Genomic DNA, 18,762 nt, shown 5'->3' with positions numbered 1-18,762 from the left:
TATATATATATATATATATATATATATATATATATATATATATATATATATATATATATATAAACTTTAGCAAGTGTATACTTTCATATTAACAAAGATTTAAATCCATTGTGGAGTAAAGCATTGACTTCTCTTCTCATATTAAATAAAATTCTAACTTAGATTTTCATTTTTCCAATAACTTCTGATAGCGGTTAGGATTGTTGGGAATTCAATAATGTGATTCAGATTTTAAATAAATAGTTATTTCATGAAGTAACATACTTTCAAGAAAAAAACACGTCAGTATGCTTGTGAATCTTTGTGAATACTCGCATAATGAAGAAGTCGGAAACAGTTCATCGCCTGTGGGCTTGATCTCATCTCTCTTCTCTTGTTTTGAAAGTTTAGTACTATTGTGTACAAGACCCTGGAAGGTATTCAACGTCTACGGCTCACTGGGCACTGGCGATTACATTTAAAAGTACACATTATCAAGAATCTTTTTTTCAAAATATAAATGGAAGTGTCTAATCCAGAGTTAGATCTCTGAGGTAGGGCTGTTCAAAACCGAACCGAATCGATGGCTTATTGGCTTATTGGTATTGGATTATCGGGGTAATGGATGGTGAACGGATTAAGATTTTATAATTAATGGCTTACCGATTTGGGGACGGATTACTCAATTTTTTTATCGGGTAAACCGTTAACCCGTTAAGAATTTTTCTATTTACACGTTCCAGCAAATTCAGACTACGTACTTGCAGCAGACTAATAAGAAGTTAGAAATGCATCTGTATTCTGTGCACTAATGATAGACTTTCTTTTTTCATAACAGAATTTTACCAGCTATATAATACAACTAGTGAAGTAGTCCGCGCTTCGCGCAGTTATAAAATACATTAATCCGTGAATTTGAAATATTATCTTAATGATATAATCGAGATAGATGAAATAATTTTTCCATGTATTTTCAGACAAAGTAATTCTATATCTTGGCGACACCACAAATAAAAATATTTTTAATTAAATTAGAGCTTAGACGAATACTATAAGATTTTCTAAAAAAACGAAAAGGGAAAACAACTTTATATGAATTTTTTTTACTTATAGATATGTGTATATACGTGGTTTTAATACACGTTCTTTACATGTAACATATATTAAATATATGAATATATTTTATAGTTTTTCCTTCTATTGGATGGTAAAAGAGTTACGTTAATCCTCTTGATGAAGACCAAAAGCAAGAACAAAAACAAAGTTACAAATTTATTTTCATCTCAAATAAAAAGTAAAACTCTCATAATTTTAGAATTGTTACAATGCTGATCATGGATGACATTTTGAACCTTTAAGGGTTAAGTTTACTTGACGTTTTTAATCATGTTTTTATTTCAACCTTAGCTTTTTCAGGAAGCAATATTTTTGTAGTAGATTTTTAACTGGTTACTTATCAGAAATCATCATCTCATTTTCCATCTTCTACTTTATTTCCTTATGCTCTCGTATATCCTCAAAATTTCATCTTCCACCGTGATTTTCACGTCCTCATTTTTCAGTCCTACCATAGAATATTATAGCTGATCTTGTCATTATTGTCCTTATATCTACCCGTAAGTTATTAGAGGTTCACGTTATAATAAGCACATTTGGCGAATTAGAAATGTAACTTGACTGGCTGGCTTCTTCTATCAACCTTGGAACCATGACCTATATTTATTATGGAAAGTCCAGTGCAAATATATNTGGCTTGGATTGGTATTAGTCTGGATACGGCAAAATCATTCTATTAGATCGAATAAGTACATTCGATCTAATAAGTACCTTGTGTTAGAATTGAGAAATTCTATGGCTCGGATCTTTAGTATTCTCTTATTTAAAAATTCGATCAAGCGGTCGGATGACACCGCTTGTAAATCCGCCCAATAATACACGTGGAAGAAGAAAATAGAACTCATAAGTAATTTTAAGAATAGAGACAAGTTGCAATAATAAGGAAAGGTATTAGCATAAAAAATGCTGCAAAATTCAAGAAAATTAGAAGAATCTCAGGAAGAGTCTCGAAGAATTTTAAATTTGATTGTAAACCTGACGATGTACTGATTCATGAGCTTTCCGAAAAAAATAGGGATATAGGTCACAATTGGACAAGGCCTCCCTCCTTAGCTTTATTAATCAGAGATGACAACGTCTGCAAAAGAAAACAATTTGAAGCTAAAAAATAGTAAAGTTTTAAACCAACAAAGGAAAATAGATTCAATATTTAGGAGAGAGAGAATTTACATTATCGGTGACAGGAAAGGACATTCAGATCTTTAAGAATTGAGCCATAAAACACTAAGAAAAAAAGAAGATTATATATATATTATTGAGGTAATGAGTATTAATGGAGAATGAACATGGGTTTATAAATAGGAAATTAAATTTACGTTACATTTGATGTAGTAATACATTTGAAGTAATGCTATTTACTGGGGAAAGGAACGTGGGGATACTGAAACGGAAGAATAATGGAGAAGAAGTCCCAAAATCCAGGGAAATAGCCAAAAATCTGAGAAAAAAGAGAAATACAAATCCTGGACCATGAGAGCTTCCACGTCACTGTTTTATTTCCCAGATTTATATATATAGATTGTTTAATCAATACTTTTCAGAAAATATGCATCAAAATTGAGACAGTACAAACGCAATTCCAAGATAGAACCAAAGAAAACATCAACACAACATCTCAAGATAGAACTAGAGAAAGAGATCTATGATTTGAAACCGTTTGGCATTGATTGAATGATTGTTGAAAAAAAATTCTACTTGGTTTAACCGATAAACCGCCCGATAATCGTTAATCCGATATCAATCCGCCCGTTGACTTATTGGATGGCTAGCGGATTACTACATTTATAATCCAATAACCGATAAGCCGAACCGTTAAGCGTAATTATCCGCCCGATAAGCACCCCTACTCTGAGGGGACTAAAATATTGTTGAGTTAAAGACTATTTTCTGGAGTGCACATTAAGACACACCTAAGAAGGTCAATATCTACTCTGTGCTACAATGATTTGCAGATGCTAAGGTAAATATCTACTCAATGCTTCTTGGTTAGAGTTGCTTTTGTGAGTGAAAACTGAACTCAGGAAAATATACCATCGGTTAAGGAAATAGGTGATGTGTTAAATAGGAAACTCAATTTTGCTTCTCATTACACTATAGCACTTGGAAAGTTTTAAGAAAAAACAGATGAGAGAAAGAAAAAAATAACCTAAGTATAATCCCCACCAGTACATATGAACACTTAAACAGAGTATTTTATCAGTTTGCAGATTATGATAATCAATAGCAAAGCATGAATTCAGTATTTTAGATGAAAAATTTCTCACTGAAAAGCTAATTACTTGAACATTATCAAAGCATGATTATATGACAGGCAGATTACAAGACGAAGGGGCTATTTTGAACATACACACGACGCATTACAAGTAATATCAGATGCAACAAGACGAAGGGCATACACACGGCGCATTACAAGTGATATCAGATGTTTAGGGAACGATCTACAAGTATTTTCAATATCCTATCCTGATAAAAGTAAGAATCTTATGCAGCATCTTTTGTTAGATCCTCCTAGGCCACGTTCAAAATTCGCCTAGATAGTGATAACTTTGTGACTGAAGAAGAAAGACAAGAAAAATCAGCCAATGAGTTCTACAAAAGCAAATAAAGAAAGAAACAATGGCAAAAATCACGGTGATTAAAGCATTTCCTCACCTGGACAAGCACTACCTTCACCACAACACCTCGGGAAATCCCTCGATTGGACAAATGAACAACAGAAGGTCATGCCCAGAGTAGCGTAACTATGAGAAACATCATAAAAGCCAAACCAAAGCAAAACCCAGCGATAACCATGAAAGCCTGCACTACAAAGTTACATGGTTAATTGCAAAAAGCTTGTTACATTGATGATGCTGGAAAAATTCACAATTTCACTCACTTTCCCTTGTGATTCAAAATTCATCTTGTTTGTAAACCATGATAATCCTCTGTCCACAAAAGGAGCGAGAGCTAAAGCCCTGCGGAGAATCAGCATGTGCTCTAGATTTCAAATTCTCACAGATAAGATACCCATGCAGAAGAGCTAAAATGTTTTTGAAGAGCTAACTTTTAAGACTGAACCTCATACTGAAAAGAATCTAACAAAATAAATTCTGTAAAAGCACAAAAATTATAATACAATTTCAGGAAACCCCATTTTATATAACAACCCGGACGCATGGTGTGCGTGTGTGCATGCATGCGTGCTTGACAGAAACTAGTTTAATCACTCTGGCAAAATACAACTAGATCAGTTTTATCTGAAATGTGATCCACAATTTCCTCCTTTATTCTCGTTCCATGGGGAAAATATAGATAGAAGAAAGATATATAACCTAAGCATGTTCAGAAATGCAAAATGTATGTAAAGTATATGAATCAGACACATTATTGACTCCTAGAAACATAGATGATAAGGGTTGACTCACAGCTCATAATTCCAATTTTTCTCATATTAAATAAGCTGTAGAAATCAAAGAGTTCTCTAAAAAAAAAAATCATTGGTGTCATTTGAAGAGAGAAATACTCATCTCATTCTGTTGTTATGTCCGTTGAATGAATTCTACATGAACAGGAACCTATCATGTATATGCTGTTATCCTATTGGTGCTTTTATTAGATGCAAAATGTCAGCTTAAGAGGCTGAGCTAAATGTAGGATCATACACCAAATCGACCTCTTCTTTATCTACACTCCGTCACTTCCTTTTATATGCATGTTCACTTCTAATATGAAATGCTGGTTTCCTTTGTCTCCAAAGAAGTACATAGGATGGAAACATATTCAATTAGTCCAACTAAAAGACAGAAAACAGATTTGTTTTATCTGAACAAGAAATAGTGAAATAGACAATTCCAACAGAAACTTTTGCAATTTGAAGGCTCCCACACTAACTCCCAAACATAGGCAAGGGACCAAGGACTAAGTACACAATTCTGTGGCTAACATGTATCGGATTCTCACCCTCCTGCTCGGACAAGCTTCGTAACTTGGCTACCAGCCCATACCATGGCCATTACTTTGAGGAACCTGCAGATGAACTGGAACTACTTAAGTTTCTCCAAAGAAGCCAAACATAGATCAACTGGAAAGGAAAAGAACTCATAAAGTTACAGTTACCGTTCAACTGCAGCAAGGTAACCCATTCTTCCAGGTGATGGAGCAACATAAAACCTAGAAACAAACAAAAATTAATGAGAATGAAATGGATAAACCATATGATATCGTGTAACAGAACAGATAGATGTGATTCTGGTTTTTCAAACACATTTTATTATCATGAGAGACTAGCTGTGGGTAGCAGTAAAACAATGTATATTTTCTCCCCTCACCACTGCTTGGTAATATTACTCTTATGCCTACCCCTGAAACTTCGTTGGAGTATTGCCTCTAGACACAAACTGGTTTTCACATTGGATAGCAGCAGGCGTTGTGCATTTGATATGTAAACTATGGCAGCTCGAAGGAATATGACAGGGCAAAGTTTTTATTGATACCCTGATATTTGATCACTGAAATCTTGTCTGTCACCATTTTCAAATGTTTACCTTAGGCCTTGCATGCAAAAGGCAACCAGCAACCTTTTTTTTTCGGTGTGTGTCATGTCTTTGTGTGTATGTATATACAAACAAATCAATGAGCTAGTTTTACATGCATAAATTCGCATAGGAATCCAAAAGATCAGTTAACTGCGATTTTAAAAAGAATCAGAGATTTCTCTTCGAAATGAAATGACCTCTTTGTATATTATCTTTCCACGATATGAGTTGACGAAAAATGAACATAAGCTTCCTTCGAAAGTACAATGAGATCTTTTCATAAGAGGAAGAAAAGCTGAAACTTCTCTAGTAAGGATTCAATATTCCTCATGCGCAATCTTTATTGATAGAACTACTTTTCCTCTCCAGCCACATCCACAAGAACTCACTAAAAAATCAATAGACAAAAATGTTCATGTTTTTTCCACAAGAAAAATCTTTTTTATTCTATTTTAATGTTGTTTGCCTATGAAATTGAAAAATGAATTTCTCCACAGGGTACAATTGAGGTGTGTAAGAATCTACAAACTTGGGCTTATAAGTTTTCTAAAGACCGAATAGCTGATGGAAATAGTGTATCACTGGTCAAATATGCTACTAAATATTGGAAGTAGAAGTACAAATGGTCCTATTGTTCACATCACATCACATACCACACAATAAGAAAGGTAGTAAGATAGTATGCAGTATTTAGTAGTCCATATGATAATACTCCTGCAACGCCATATCTTCTCAATCTTGTCAGAATACTGAAACGCAGCAAGGAAAAAGAATTAGATCTCAACATTGGGTGTTCCGCCAAACTGGATATTGCAAGTGTTCACCTCAGCATAGAAAGATGTGAAGAGAAAGTTCCACAAGATATAAAAACATATACCAAGACCATACTAGAATTTTATGTCAATAAAGAGAAAGAGAGGAGGCAGAAGATATTAAGAAAACTTGAAAATCTGGCCCCTATCATCAATTTAAAAACACATTAACTAATAGGTCATGAAAGACGTTACCAGGAGAAATAGCACTTCTGACATAGTTCGATACAGTATAGAGCATAAGTGAAAGGTTGTGTAGCTTTTTTTTGGTGGTTTCATTTTCTTTCTTCTGCTTCTTCTTCTTGTTCTTTTTAGAAGAGATGTTTGTTTGGTGTCATGTCTTTTAAAAGTGGAGATTTAGGAGAACTCTAGAACCATTGTTCCACCAGAATTATATTGTCACAAGTGATGGTATCCTCCAGTTGAACCTGATTGTATGACATTCCACTTAATATATTTGTTCAATATGTGAAGGAGGTGGTAATTGTTTATGTACCATAGCAAACAATATTTCTGCCAACTAAGGGAGGAGAAAATACCAAATGGCACAATTCTTACACATATTGAACTTGATCATACAACTCAAAAGTCAAAATAAAGAAGAGTCGAACATGGAAATCTGTATAGATAGCAATATCAAGCATGTCTCAGATTTTCCATACACTAATGGTCAAAGCAGTGCAAGAAGTGGGACTTACTTGTTTGATGTGAGTGATTCTGTTTGACTATTTTCATTGTTTTCTGCAGTACCTAGCAAGACATAAAAGTATACCCAAACATAAGGTTTGGGTGGTATGGAGAACATTATATATTAACTGTTACAAAGACATCAAATACACACTTTACTTTTTTGGAAAATACCTTTCTGATCTAGAGGACTATTTTGAAACTCTGGTGACTCGTAAACCTTGCCTTGCACAACAGTAGAGAGGTTAGCTACGAGATAAATCACCACATCATGAAACATAGAAGTAGTACCAAACTTAGGAAATATGGATAAGATTTGGGAAAAATTAAAGGAAGACCAACGAAGACATATTTGATAATACCAAACAGGGGTACCCTGTAAGTTTGACACATAGAATGCATGATATGATCGTCCCAAATACCATGTATTATTAGTCTTAAAGTGCATGCACCCTTAATATGACAACCAATAACAAAAACTACACCAGAATCCAAAACTAGTTTAAGTCTGCTACATGAATCCTCTATATCTATTCCACCTCTTTTTGGCTCGGTTCCGTCGACTACTCAATAGCTGTTTTTTAGGAAACATACCAGTTTTCATATGAATCCAGTGAGATCAATAGATCCAAATAGGGGAGTTCTAGCTACAACAGAGATTGGTGCTTAAAGTACTGAAAGACCTATGCAACTCATGAACAGAGCTGGGAAGGGGGCTTGAAGAGTCAAGCTTGCCCTGGATCGAAGAATGAAGCAAGCAAGAGGGTTCAAAGCCATTGGAAATGTGAATGCACGCCATCTCTACTGCAATTGCATCAGCAATATTTCTGGGATAACATGAAGCTAGTGAGTTAATTTGCGCCTGCGGCAAATTATTATGTGCAGTCGCATGACAGAGCCATAATGATCCAGTGGCTTCCGGAACCAAATGTGTAGAGAGTGAATGGAACTCCCTTAGATGCGTTAGCATCTCTTCCCCAAAGCTGAAACATGGACAAGGTTGTATTTTGAACCTAGTTTTAGAGAATCAATTCTTTGTATTAGTTCTTAATGGGCCTAACACCTTAACACTACAATATAGAGTTAGATTTCATTTTAATTAATCAACTTTTGATGAATTGAAGAGTTTCCAAGTTAAGCTTGAAAAAACCTCTTGTGACGTTGGGCGTTGCCCTCTATCTCTCCCTTTTGAGCCATAACTTGGATTACTTGAGATGACTGTCTAAGTAAAAGTTCCGTTATCTTCTCCCCCTTGTTTATTTTCTTATAATCTAACTTAATTGCTTGTCATCAAACAAGGATTTAGGTCCTATTTAAGAATGTGTTTGAGATTAAATTTAAGAGTTGGATTTCTTCAGCCTAATGCTCGATTGCTCGTGGGTGTTGATTATTTGTATTAACAGGGCAAGGCTGCCAACAATGCTTGGTTTGTGCATAATTTCATCCGTTAGTTAATTCCCATATATCCCTTTTATCCTTAGGTTCTGCTTCTGTGCTCATTCAGTAATTCTCCAAATTAGTGAAACCAAATCAGTAAATAATCTACTCTCAAGTGTAGGCACTCTAGTCCAAGGAATTCGAAAACACACTAATCCAATCAGTCAATCAAGAATAGACTCCTCAACTTCGATAGTACGATGTGTGAACGATCAATCAACTACGCTTAAACCCAAGTCAGTTAGGGTTGGTTATATAGATCCTCTATATCCATTCCAGTCTATTCAGGTAATAGCATTGCCGTAAAATGAATCGCGTTAGAACTCATCTCTACCGAGAGATTACTACTTCCTCTTCACTAATACATTACCTCATTAGTTGGGCACAACAATGTAGTAGAAAATAGATCTGCTGTATCTCTCTGCTCTGAAAAAGACCAGCTAACAATTGAACTAACAACTACATGAAAATGATTGTTTAAAAGATAAGGAATTACCAATTGTACTTTTTTCAAAATGTACAAATTTAGTACAGTATGTGATACTTAGCACCCACGGGTTTAAATCCTAAATCGAAAGAAGGCAATGCAGCAGATGAAGTCAGCGAATAAATTAACAAAAAACAAAAGGAAAAGAGAAGAGGCAGTTACACTATTATCTGCATTAATAGAACAGCGACGCAGCAGATGCCTCGAAGTTAACTGCTTTTGCGGCAGGTACAAGTGACGACAGCACAGCACGCTGGAAATGCTAACCTTCAAATATATATGAAATTAAACAAAACAATCTTGTCATTTATCAACTACTACGTCTTAATCTAAAACTTTCAAATTCAAATTAATTTTTTATTCAGGTAGGAGAACCACTATACTTTACCAAACTCACATAGGTAGAATTAAACGAAAAAAATTGGTTAATTCTTGAATGAAGAATTGAGAGCAAAAAGGGCTTACATGGCGATGGAGAAGGAGAGGTAATGAAGATGAAGAGCGAAGGGATGAAGAGAGTGTAATGGTAAGAGAGGAAGAAGACATGAATGGGAATTTAGAAAATAAAGGGAGCAAATTATAAACCGCTACTCTATTACGATGCCAAAGAGGATTGAAAAGAAGATAGCGACTTCTCGTTTCAAGATGGTTAAAGAGGGAAAATAATTGGGATGTTTACAAGAAACCAACTTTCCTTTGGTTTTTTTCTGTTACTTTTAATTTGGGAAAGATCAAAATTTACCTCTATTTTGGTATATTGTTCATCCATACCCTCCATGGGCCACCTTCATTGTTACCAAACCTTTTCAAAATACCCTCAACCAAACGAAAAGCCACCAAATTAAAAAAAAATCCGTTTTTATGAAAAAAGTATTGACCCTTAACTCATAACTCATACAATTAATAGCTTAATAAATTTCATTTTCCTCTCGTCTTTTTTCTTGTTTGCTTCCTAAGTTGAGTACGATTGATTAGGTTGTCATATATTGCAAAATAATTGGTCGTCACAGAGAAGGCCGTTATGGTTTAGTTGCCAACTACTTCACTTCCAACACTCCAAACCCGGAAAGAAGATTTTATAAATGTCCTAAGCCAAATGTATGTCACTTCATTTATAAAGTTTTTTTCACATGCTGGTTGTATTGATTCTTTTCACTCTTATCAAACTTAATTTTTAAGTATTCCTTTAGTGTTGCTAGCAGTAAGTTATTTGGATTGTGCTCAATAATTATTTCATGTGTCTATTGAAAATGGGAGGACGATGTACCTCGATAAAGTTTTAGTTGTAATAAGAAATTTAAAGTTGTCGTTGGATACCATTAAGATTGAAAGCGACAATTTGAATGAAAGAGTTGCTGCATTGGAGGCTATTAACATGTTGGAGATAAGCTTGTCAAATGTTCAAGTGATTTGTTTTACCTACCTTGCATGCATATATATACATGTGTGACATCACTTACAATGATGCAAGCAAGGTAGGTAAAAAGGCCTTCCCTAGAAAGTTGACTGCAGCACTATTCTGCACAGTAGCGTGTGCAGGCAGTAACTTTCCAGCTGGAAAGTTGACTTCGTGCAGTCTCCTCGGGAACTGGTAGGAACCTGGTCCCTCAGCTGTTCCTTCCACTTCTAAAGAGTTGAATCATATTCCCCGCTGAATCCCATCATGGGATCATGTGATCTTGAGGTCTTGTAAGTGTATAACAGGTTCCTTATCAGGTTCTTGATAGTAAGTTGGTTAGATCATTAGAACATAAAGTAAAGTAATTGTAACCTATCAATTTCCCCCTTTTTGATGATGACAAACTTATAATTTGAAGAGCTATAAAGAGCCAATTGTGAATCAAAAAGACCTCAAGTTCCCCTGAATACATTCCCCCTTAATCAGTGCAATTATTTTCCCCCCTTTTGGCATCATAAAAAGATCAAAATCAGTTAAGCAAGAAGGAAGTCTAGTTATAAGTTAACTCATGCCACATATGTGCATACAGTCATGATTAAGAGTAGAGCATAAAAGCACAGTACAAACAGCAACAAGGGAAAAGCTTACATTAACAAAGTTTTGGATTTTACAACAGGAGCAGAATCAATGTTACTACCACATCCACACAGTAGAACAAACAAACAAAAGTACTACAAGTTATCATTAGAAGAAACGACACAAAGCGACTGGACATTGAGGGGACATAATCTAGGAGGCATTGGTAGGAGTAGGTTTGGAAGCAGAGGAAATTGTTTGGAGGACTAGATCCATACGATCATTTGCTGACATTTGCTCATTGAGTAGTCTTTCTTTCAGGTCCTCCACTTGTTTCCTGAGCTCAGTGTTCTCCTTTGTCAGGCTAGCAACTTCTTCGTTCTGAGAATGACTGGAACCAGGTGCCCCTTGCAGCTGACTTATTTGAGTCTCAAGAATAGCGTTCCTTGCTTTCATTTGCCTTATCTCAGTAGTAGCACTGTTTTGAGCATTGATCAGCTGAGAAATAATTGAAGTGCTTGCAACCCCTCCAAATTTTTCTAAACACTCACATTCTTCAAGAATGCTCTTTGAAAAAGTTTGCTTCTTGGCACCCAGTTTAACTGGTTTGAGAGGAAACTTGAAGTGTTTGAAGACCTTGGTTAGAAGGAATCCATATGGCAGCCCATGATTACCATCTTTAAAATCAGCCACTTTGTTCATGTGCTCTATCATGATCCCAGGCAGATTGATGGTAGTGAAGTCATCCAATGCTTCCATGAGGAACTGGTCTGCGCGAGTGGTGATGGATCGTTGCTCAGCTCGAGGCAGCAACACTTTATTTACCATTTTCAAATAGCAATTGGTAAACGGGAAGGAGGGCCTTCTTTTGAACCTGCTCCCCCTGCTGAACCACTCCGTCCTTCAAGATTGCATTTCTGAAGTTCCGAGTACAAACTCCTTGAACACTAGATAACCCTTCAGTGGGCACACCAAGAATAGATCCTAGCAAAGCAACGTCTAATACCATATCAACGCCATTCACCAAGGCGCAAGTATGACCATCCTCAACCTTGTACAAGTCGGCAATAAAGCTTTGAACTTCCTCCTCATATACCCTAGAAGCATCACTTGTGAACAAATGTGTCCATTGCTGGAAATCACAGATTTCGACTAGCTATCTCATACCAGCCTCATCCAAGACATCAGAGGCGAATGTACGCCCCCATAGTACCTTTTGACTTCTCAATCTTTCTTTCCAAGCACTCCCCGGATAATCAGCATTGGCCTTCTTTAAGGAACCAGGTTCATCAGTAGTATCAACCTTTCTTTTAGTAGTCTTGCGGACACCTTTCTTTTTGTTATCAGACTTCATAGACTTTTCACCTGAGTCTTTCTCTATTCTTAGTAGCAGCAGCATCAGTAAGCCTAGTTCGACGTTTCAAAGACACAGAAGATCTCCCTTTTGGTTTGCGAAGACCATGCTTTTGTGACAACTTCCTAGTCAATGTACTAGGTTCCTCCTCATCTTCTTCTTCATCCACACTCACAATAGGAACCAACTCTTCATTTACAACTTTGCCATATTTCGCTAATTGTCTCCTCCTTGATTTAATCTGACTGTTCTTAAGAGCAGACGCAAGAGCCTCCTGCTTTTGCAACCTTGTCGTGGGTCACTTAGAAGTGGGCTCCTCACCAACAGCTACTCTTCGCCTAGGCAGACTTGCGATTGGTAAGTCATCAGAATCTTCTGCACTATCCTCCTTTTGATTGTCAGACGCAGGAACTGTCTCAGGCATGATTACAATCAGAGGTTCAACGTTGACATGAGGAGAGGGAGCAGGGTCAGGACTGACCTGGGGTTCCTGAGTAGGACCCGGAGTTGTATCTTCCGAAGGCGGATCAGGTCCTTCAACAGGTTCCCCAGTAGTACCTTCTTGTGCTGAAGGATCAACAGGCATACGCTCACTATCCTCCTCAACAGGATCAGAAGCTTACCCTTGAGCCTCAAGACCATCCTCACTTCGAAAAAACCTCTTTATTTGCGATGGACAACATATTTTCGATTGCTTCCTTTTCTTGCAGATTCATGAGGGGCTCAGGAGAAATAGGAGAGGCACATGTGGACTCAGGTTCAGGAGCAGTCTCTGTTGAGTCGATGACTTTATTTCCCTCAACCTGGTCTGCTTTTGACTTTTCTTCTATAGGAGAACTTGAGATTTTTTGATTTTCTTCATTCTCAGAAATATTCGTGACATCCCTCTTTTCTGGCAAGGTAAGAGATGAGCTCTGGGCAACACCTCCTGCGAGAGTTGATGCTTGGTGACTCTTGAGAGAGCAGGAACTTAAATGGGTAGGAGAGGAGATGGAGAGTGAGGGTGACTCTGTTCTAGGGTTTTGGTCATCAGTAGTGTGAGGAGGAGAGATTGGTGCTGGTGTTTCGACTAGTGAGGACTCTATAGTACTGGAAATCGTTTGATCTTCAGCCATGCTGAGAAGAGGAGAAGATTTGGTGACCCGAAGAGAGAGTGAACAGGGAATAGGTTTGGAAGTGTTGATGTGTGAAGTGTGGTGACAAAGATAGATGTATTTATGATGACAGAGGTATTGTTTAGAAAAAGGGCGGCATATTTTAGGGAGATGGGTCGATCTTATAACTGGTGAGGCGTTTGAGTTTAAAAGATGCAAAAACTAAAAGCTGACATGCTGATGATATGGCAAATATTTTGATTGTTCAGAATTGTGCATGGGAGAACATAGAAACTACTAACCTGTGTCAGGAGAATCAGGTTCCCCGGCTGATCTCTTGTTTGTAAGCTTTGCCCTTTTTACCAGTGTGTATAACTTCAAATGCTTATTTGCTCTGTAGTCATCAAGCGTGTCTACCTATAACGGTATAGAGATGAGTTAGACTTTACCAGAAAACACCTTTTAGCTAAGTATACCCGAACCTTTCTTTCATAGCCAATCATTAAGGGACCGGGTTCTTAATTGTGTTTTATCAACCCCAATGCCAGACGACTTTGCTCGAAATGTTCTCTGCTCAGGGCCTTGGTAAATATATCTGCAATTTGGTCTTCAGTGCTACAGAATTTCATGCATATAAGTCCTTTCTCAACATTATCTCTGAGAAAATAGTAACGTACATCAATGTGCTTTGTCCTCTTATGTTGAACTGGATTTTTGCCATGTTGAGTGCACTAGTATTATCGCATAAGAGAGTCACACGGTGTGAGAACACTCCTAAATATTCCAATTGTTGCTTGATCCATAAAAGTTGAGCACAACAAGAGGCAGCTGCTACATATTCAGCTTCTGCAATTGAAAGTACCACTGATTTCTGCTTCCTTGTACCCCATGAGATTAAGCAGGAACCCAGGAAGTGTGCCATCCCAGAAGTGCTTTTCCTGTCCACCAGATATCCAGCATAATCAGCGTCAGCATACCCAATAAGATCAAAACTGTCTCCTAAAGGATAATAGAGGACCAGGTCCCGTGTTCCTTTGAGATATCTCAGTATTCTCTTGGCAGCCTTCAGATGAGATTCCTTTGGATTGGATTGAAACCTTGCACAGAGACCCACACTAAAAACAATGTCTGGTCTGCTTGCAGTGAGATACAATAGTGGCCCTATGATTCCTCTATACATGGTCTGGTTTACAGGGGAACCCGGTTCATCTATGTCTAGACGAGTGGCTGTCGCAATGGGCGTGTCGATAACTTTTGAGGATTCCATATCAAACCTTTTCAACAGCTCCTTGATGTACTTTTGCTGACTTATCATCATTGTCAATCATTTCTTCCTGATTATAGCCTTGAATTATAAGCCTTGCCTTGTTTCTTGTTGTATTTCCAAACTCATCAAGCTTGTTTCTGAATATCCACCTGGTTCCAATAATGGTTAGATCAACGGGTCGAGAAACCAGGTGCCATACCTTGTTCCTTTCAAATTGATGCAGCTCCTCTTGCATGGCTGTGATCCAGTCTGCATCTTTTAGTGCTTCTTTTATATTTTTGGGCTCTATTTGAGAAAGAAAAGCTGAGAAGGCAAGTGAGTTGCTTGATTTTGATATGTTTTGAACTCCTGGGTTAAGAGGAGTGATTATGTTGTCAAGAGGATGTGAATTTTTGAACCTTTAATTTGGTGCCTGAGTCTTATTGGTAGAGGAAGCAGGAACATCTGACTGGGATTCTAGAGTGTTTCTTACTTCACAGAGTGGGATTCCTTGGACTGCATCGACAACTCTATTTTCAGTTTCAGTTGTTGTAATCGGGAGACCGGGTTCCTCTCCAATTGATGGAGATGTATTTTCATCTTCTTCACTGGATTCCTTGACATGGATCATTATGTCTACCTTTCCATTTGCTATGTCAATTACTTCACCTGGCACAGATAAGGGCTCTCCATCTTGATCAATATGTCTGTCCTTTTCATAGGAGAGGCGAGCTTCATCAAAGATCACATGAATGCTTTCTTCTACATATTGAGTCCTTTTGTTGTAGACCTTGTAAGCTTTGCTTTGAGATGAGTATCCCGGGAAGATTCCTTCATCACTTTTGGCATCGAACTTCCCAAGAGCTTTCTTTCCATTGTAATGAATAAAGCATTTACACCCAAAAGTTCTTAGATGTGTCAGCTAGGGCTTCCTTCCATTCAGCACTTCATATGGAGTTTTGTTCAGAAGGGACCGGATCATGCACCTGTTTACCAAGTAACACGCAGTTTAACAACTTCTGCCCAAAAATATTTTACGATTCCATAGTCAATTAGCATTGTTCTTGCCATGTCTTCAAGAGTTCTATTCTTTCTCTCCACAACACCATTTTGTTGAGGTGTTCTTGGAGCAAAACAATTGTGAGTGATGCCGTTTTCAGTGCAGAATTCATCGAACTTGGCATTGTCAAACTCCGTCACATGATCAGACCTAATGTAGGCTACTTTATTACCCATCTTCACTTGGATCTTTTTGACAAAGGCAACAAACACTTCAAATGTTTCATCCTTTGTCCTAAGGAACAAGGTCCAGGTGAATCTGGAATAGTCATCGATTATTACAAAGATGTACTTCTTTCCTCCTCTGCTTGGCACCCTCATAGGTCCATATAGATCTATGTGAAGGATATCGAGTGGCCTTGCGGTGCTGACTTCCTTTTTGGGCTTGAACGAAGATCTGACTTGATTCCCTTTTACACATCCCCACTTTGTGATCCTTGAAGCTTGATTTGGGCAGACCACGAACCAGGTCCTTCCTTACTAATTTGTTCAACAGTGTGAAGCTTGCGTGACCTAGCCTCCTGTGCTATAGCTCAGTATCATCATCTACAGCGCTTAGGCAGCTTACATCGCCATTCTTCAGCGACTCAAAATCAGCAACATAGATATTCTTGTATCTTTTTGCCACTAGCACCACCTCACCCGTAACCAGGTTCGTCACTATACAAATTTTTGACACAAACTCGACCTTGTTTCCCTTGTCACAGATTTGGGAAACGCTTAGTAAGCTTTACTTCAAACCATTCACATAGTACACGTTTTCGATTGAGTGAGAGAGAGACTTTCCAATCCTTCCAACTCCCAGAATGTATCCCTTCTTGCCATTCCCAAAGGATACACTCCCTCCTTGCAAGGCCTTTAGTAAAAGGAAATCATTTGTACTTCCAGTCATATGCTTTGAGCAGCAACTATCCATGTACCATTGTAGGCTGCTTCCTTTCAATGTTCCCTGCACAAGAAGATTAGGAGTTAGCTTTAGGAACCCAAGACAATTTGGGTCCCTTGTAATTAGGAAGGGGTGAATAAGGGATGTTTTGGTTCATGCAGGCATTATGCATTTTTTAAATGAGGGACCAGGTTTTCTACTAGTAGTTACTTTTTCAGCAAAGGCTTTGTTTTTCTGCTATGACTGACATCTGGCCTTACAGTTTTCTTTAAGGTGCCCATTGTTACCGCAGTGGGTGCAAATCCAATTGTCAGGTACAGTAACGTACTTGCTATGAGGGTTGTAAGGGATTTTTTCCCTTTGAAACCCAATCCCCTGCCTGTTTCCCCCATTGTTGGAGTACATCGCAGTGATAGCATCAGAGGACCATGTCCACTTGAGTGATTTTTCAAGATCACTCTTCACTCTACCTAGGTCTTCCTGAAGTTGTTTGTTTTTCTCAAGCTCAGCACACAAACTAAACTGCACTGACTTTAGCTCATTTTCAAGCTTAATGTGTGCCTCTCTTGCAACTTCCTTTCCTTTTTGATAATTTCCAGCCCTATTTTTCTTTGTAGGTTTCCCAATGGTTTCCTTCAAGTCCATTACTACCACTAGAAGGTCATATCTTTCTAGTTCTACATTTTTAATCCTTTTCTTTAAGACATTTCTTTCTTTCTTCAGGTTCTCAATTGACTCTCTTAGATCGACTGCAACTATTGCTAGGTTATCTCTAGACTGTTCTGCTTCTCCTAGTTCAACTGTTAAGACATCTCTATCGTTTACAAGACTATGATAAGCGTCGATTAGTGCATTTTCCAAAGACATGAGTTTCTTAGGAGAATAAGATTTCAGATTTCTTTGAACATCCAGAAAATTTGCCTCATCATCATCGTCACCTTCATCATCAGACTGGGCCATCAAAGCAAAAATTGAATCATACTCGGTTGATTCACTTTCTACTGCCATCATAGAGTTGTTACCTGGTTCATCATCTTCTCCAGATTTTCTTGATGAACGCCCCATGCAGCAAGAGCTTGTCTCACAACATTATCAGTGGCGTTTTTTCTATTGAACCGTCTGTCAGGAACCAGGTTCCTTTTGGCTGCTTTGTTAGGGTTGTTCTTGTAGTGATCCTACTTTAGGAGAGGGCAATCCTTGATGAAATGTCCTGGCTTTCCACATTTATGATAGAGATCATAATTCTTTGGCTTGCTGGAACTTCCCCTTTTTGGAATGCCTCCATTCCTGCGAACCATCTTCCGGAATCTTCTTTTTCGGTATGCCATATCACCATCTTCACCACTTGACTCGTTATTTTCTGTTTTGAGGACCAGGTTCTTCTCCTTCTTGGGCTCTCTTCTTTCACTGTCTTTCTTCTTTTTCATCTCGTATGTTTTTAGATTGCCAACAAGTTCATCAATAGTTAGCTCCTGCAAGTCCTTTGCCTCTGTAATGGCATTCACTTTGCTTTCCCAAGAGCTGGGTAGTACGCTTAGGATCTTTCTAACCAGCTTGTTTCTTGGAATAGTTTCACTAAAGGAGTGAAGCTCATTAATGATGGAGGTGAACCGGGTATGCATTTCTTGGACATATTCATTGTCTTGCATCCCGAAGAGCTCGTATTCAGTTGTGAGCATGTCGATTTTGGATTGCTTGACCTGTGTTGTTCCTTCATGAGCTGTCTGCAGGGCTTCCCAGATTTCTTTAGCTGACTGACATGCTGATATCCTATTGTATTCATCCGGTTCAATACCACATACCAGAATTTTCTTATCACGAAAGTTCTTTTCTATTGCCTTTCTATCTGCATCGTTGAATTCTTTCCTTGTCTTGGGAATGGCTACTGGTAGATCGCCAAGGTTTTTGGTAGGAACAAATGGTCCATCACATATGACATCCCATAGCTCAGAATCTTCAGCCATGATGAAGTCATGCATTCTAGTTTTCCACCATCCATAATACTGTCCATTGAACCTAGGTGGTCTGTAAGTAGACTAGCCTTCTTCGAAGTTTGGAGGAGCAGCCATGAGGATCCTTTATGGGTGTTAACCTAATAAAAAGAACCTGGTCT

At 37.8% G+C, this 18,762-nt stretch overlaps 1 protein-coding gene across 2 annotated transcripts; it reads right to left on the bottom strand.

Moving 5' to 3' along the window:
* Positions 1 to 3,351: 3,351 nt before the first annotated feature.
* LOC109237104 lies at positions 3,352 to 9,886 on the bottom strand. Of its 2 annotated transcripts, none has more exons than XM_019403366.1 (10): positions 9,778 to 9,886; positions 9,198 to 9,302; positions 7,286 to 7,331; positions 7,123 to 7,174; positions 6,266 to 6,361; positions 5,194 to 5,247; positions 5,038 to 5,103; positions 3,974 to 4,052; positions 3,748 to 3,894; positions 3,352 to 3,647 (listed from the first exon to the last, which is right to left on the bottom strand). In XM_019403366.1, the coding sequence occupies exons 1-9, from the start codon at positions 9,811 to 9,813 to the stop codon at positions 3,817 to 3,819; spliced, it is 612 nt and encodes a 203-aa protein (XP_019258911.1). In that variant the 5' UTR covers positions 9,814 to 9,886; the 3' UTR covers positions 3,352 to 3,647; positions 3,748 to 3,816. The 2 variants fall into 2 exon arrangements, with proteins under 2 accessions (XP_019258911.1, XP_019258910.1); XM_019403365.1 differs by lacking the exon at positions 9,778 to 9,886 and adding an exon at positions 9,501 to 9,761.
* Between the last annotated feature and the right edge of the window lie 8,876 nt (positions 9,887 to 18,762).

Source organism: Nicotiana attenuata, unplaced genomic scaffold, assembly GCF_001879085.1.
Source record: "Nicotiana attenuata strain UT unplaced genomic scaffold, NIATTr2, whole genome shotgun sequence".
Lineage (NCBI taxonomy): Eukaryota > Viridiplantae > Streptophyta > Magnoliopsida > Solanales > Solanaceae > Nicotiana > Nicotiana attenuata.
This window is presented reverse-complemented; position numbering and strand designations above follow the sequence as displayed.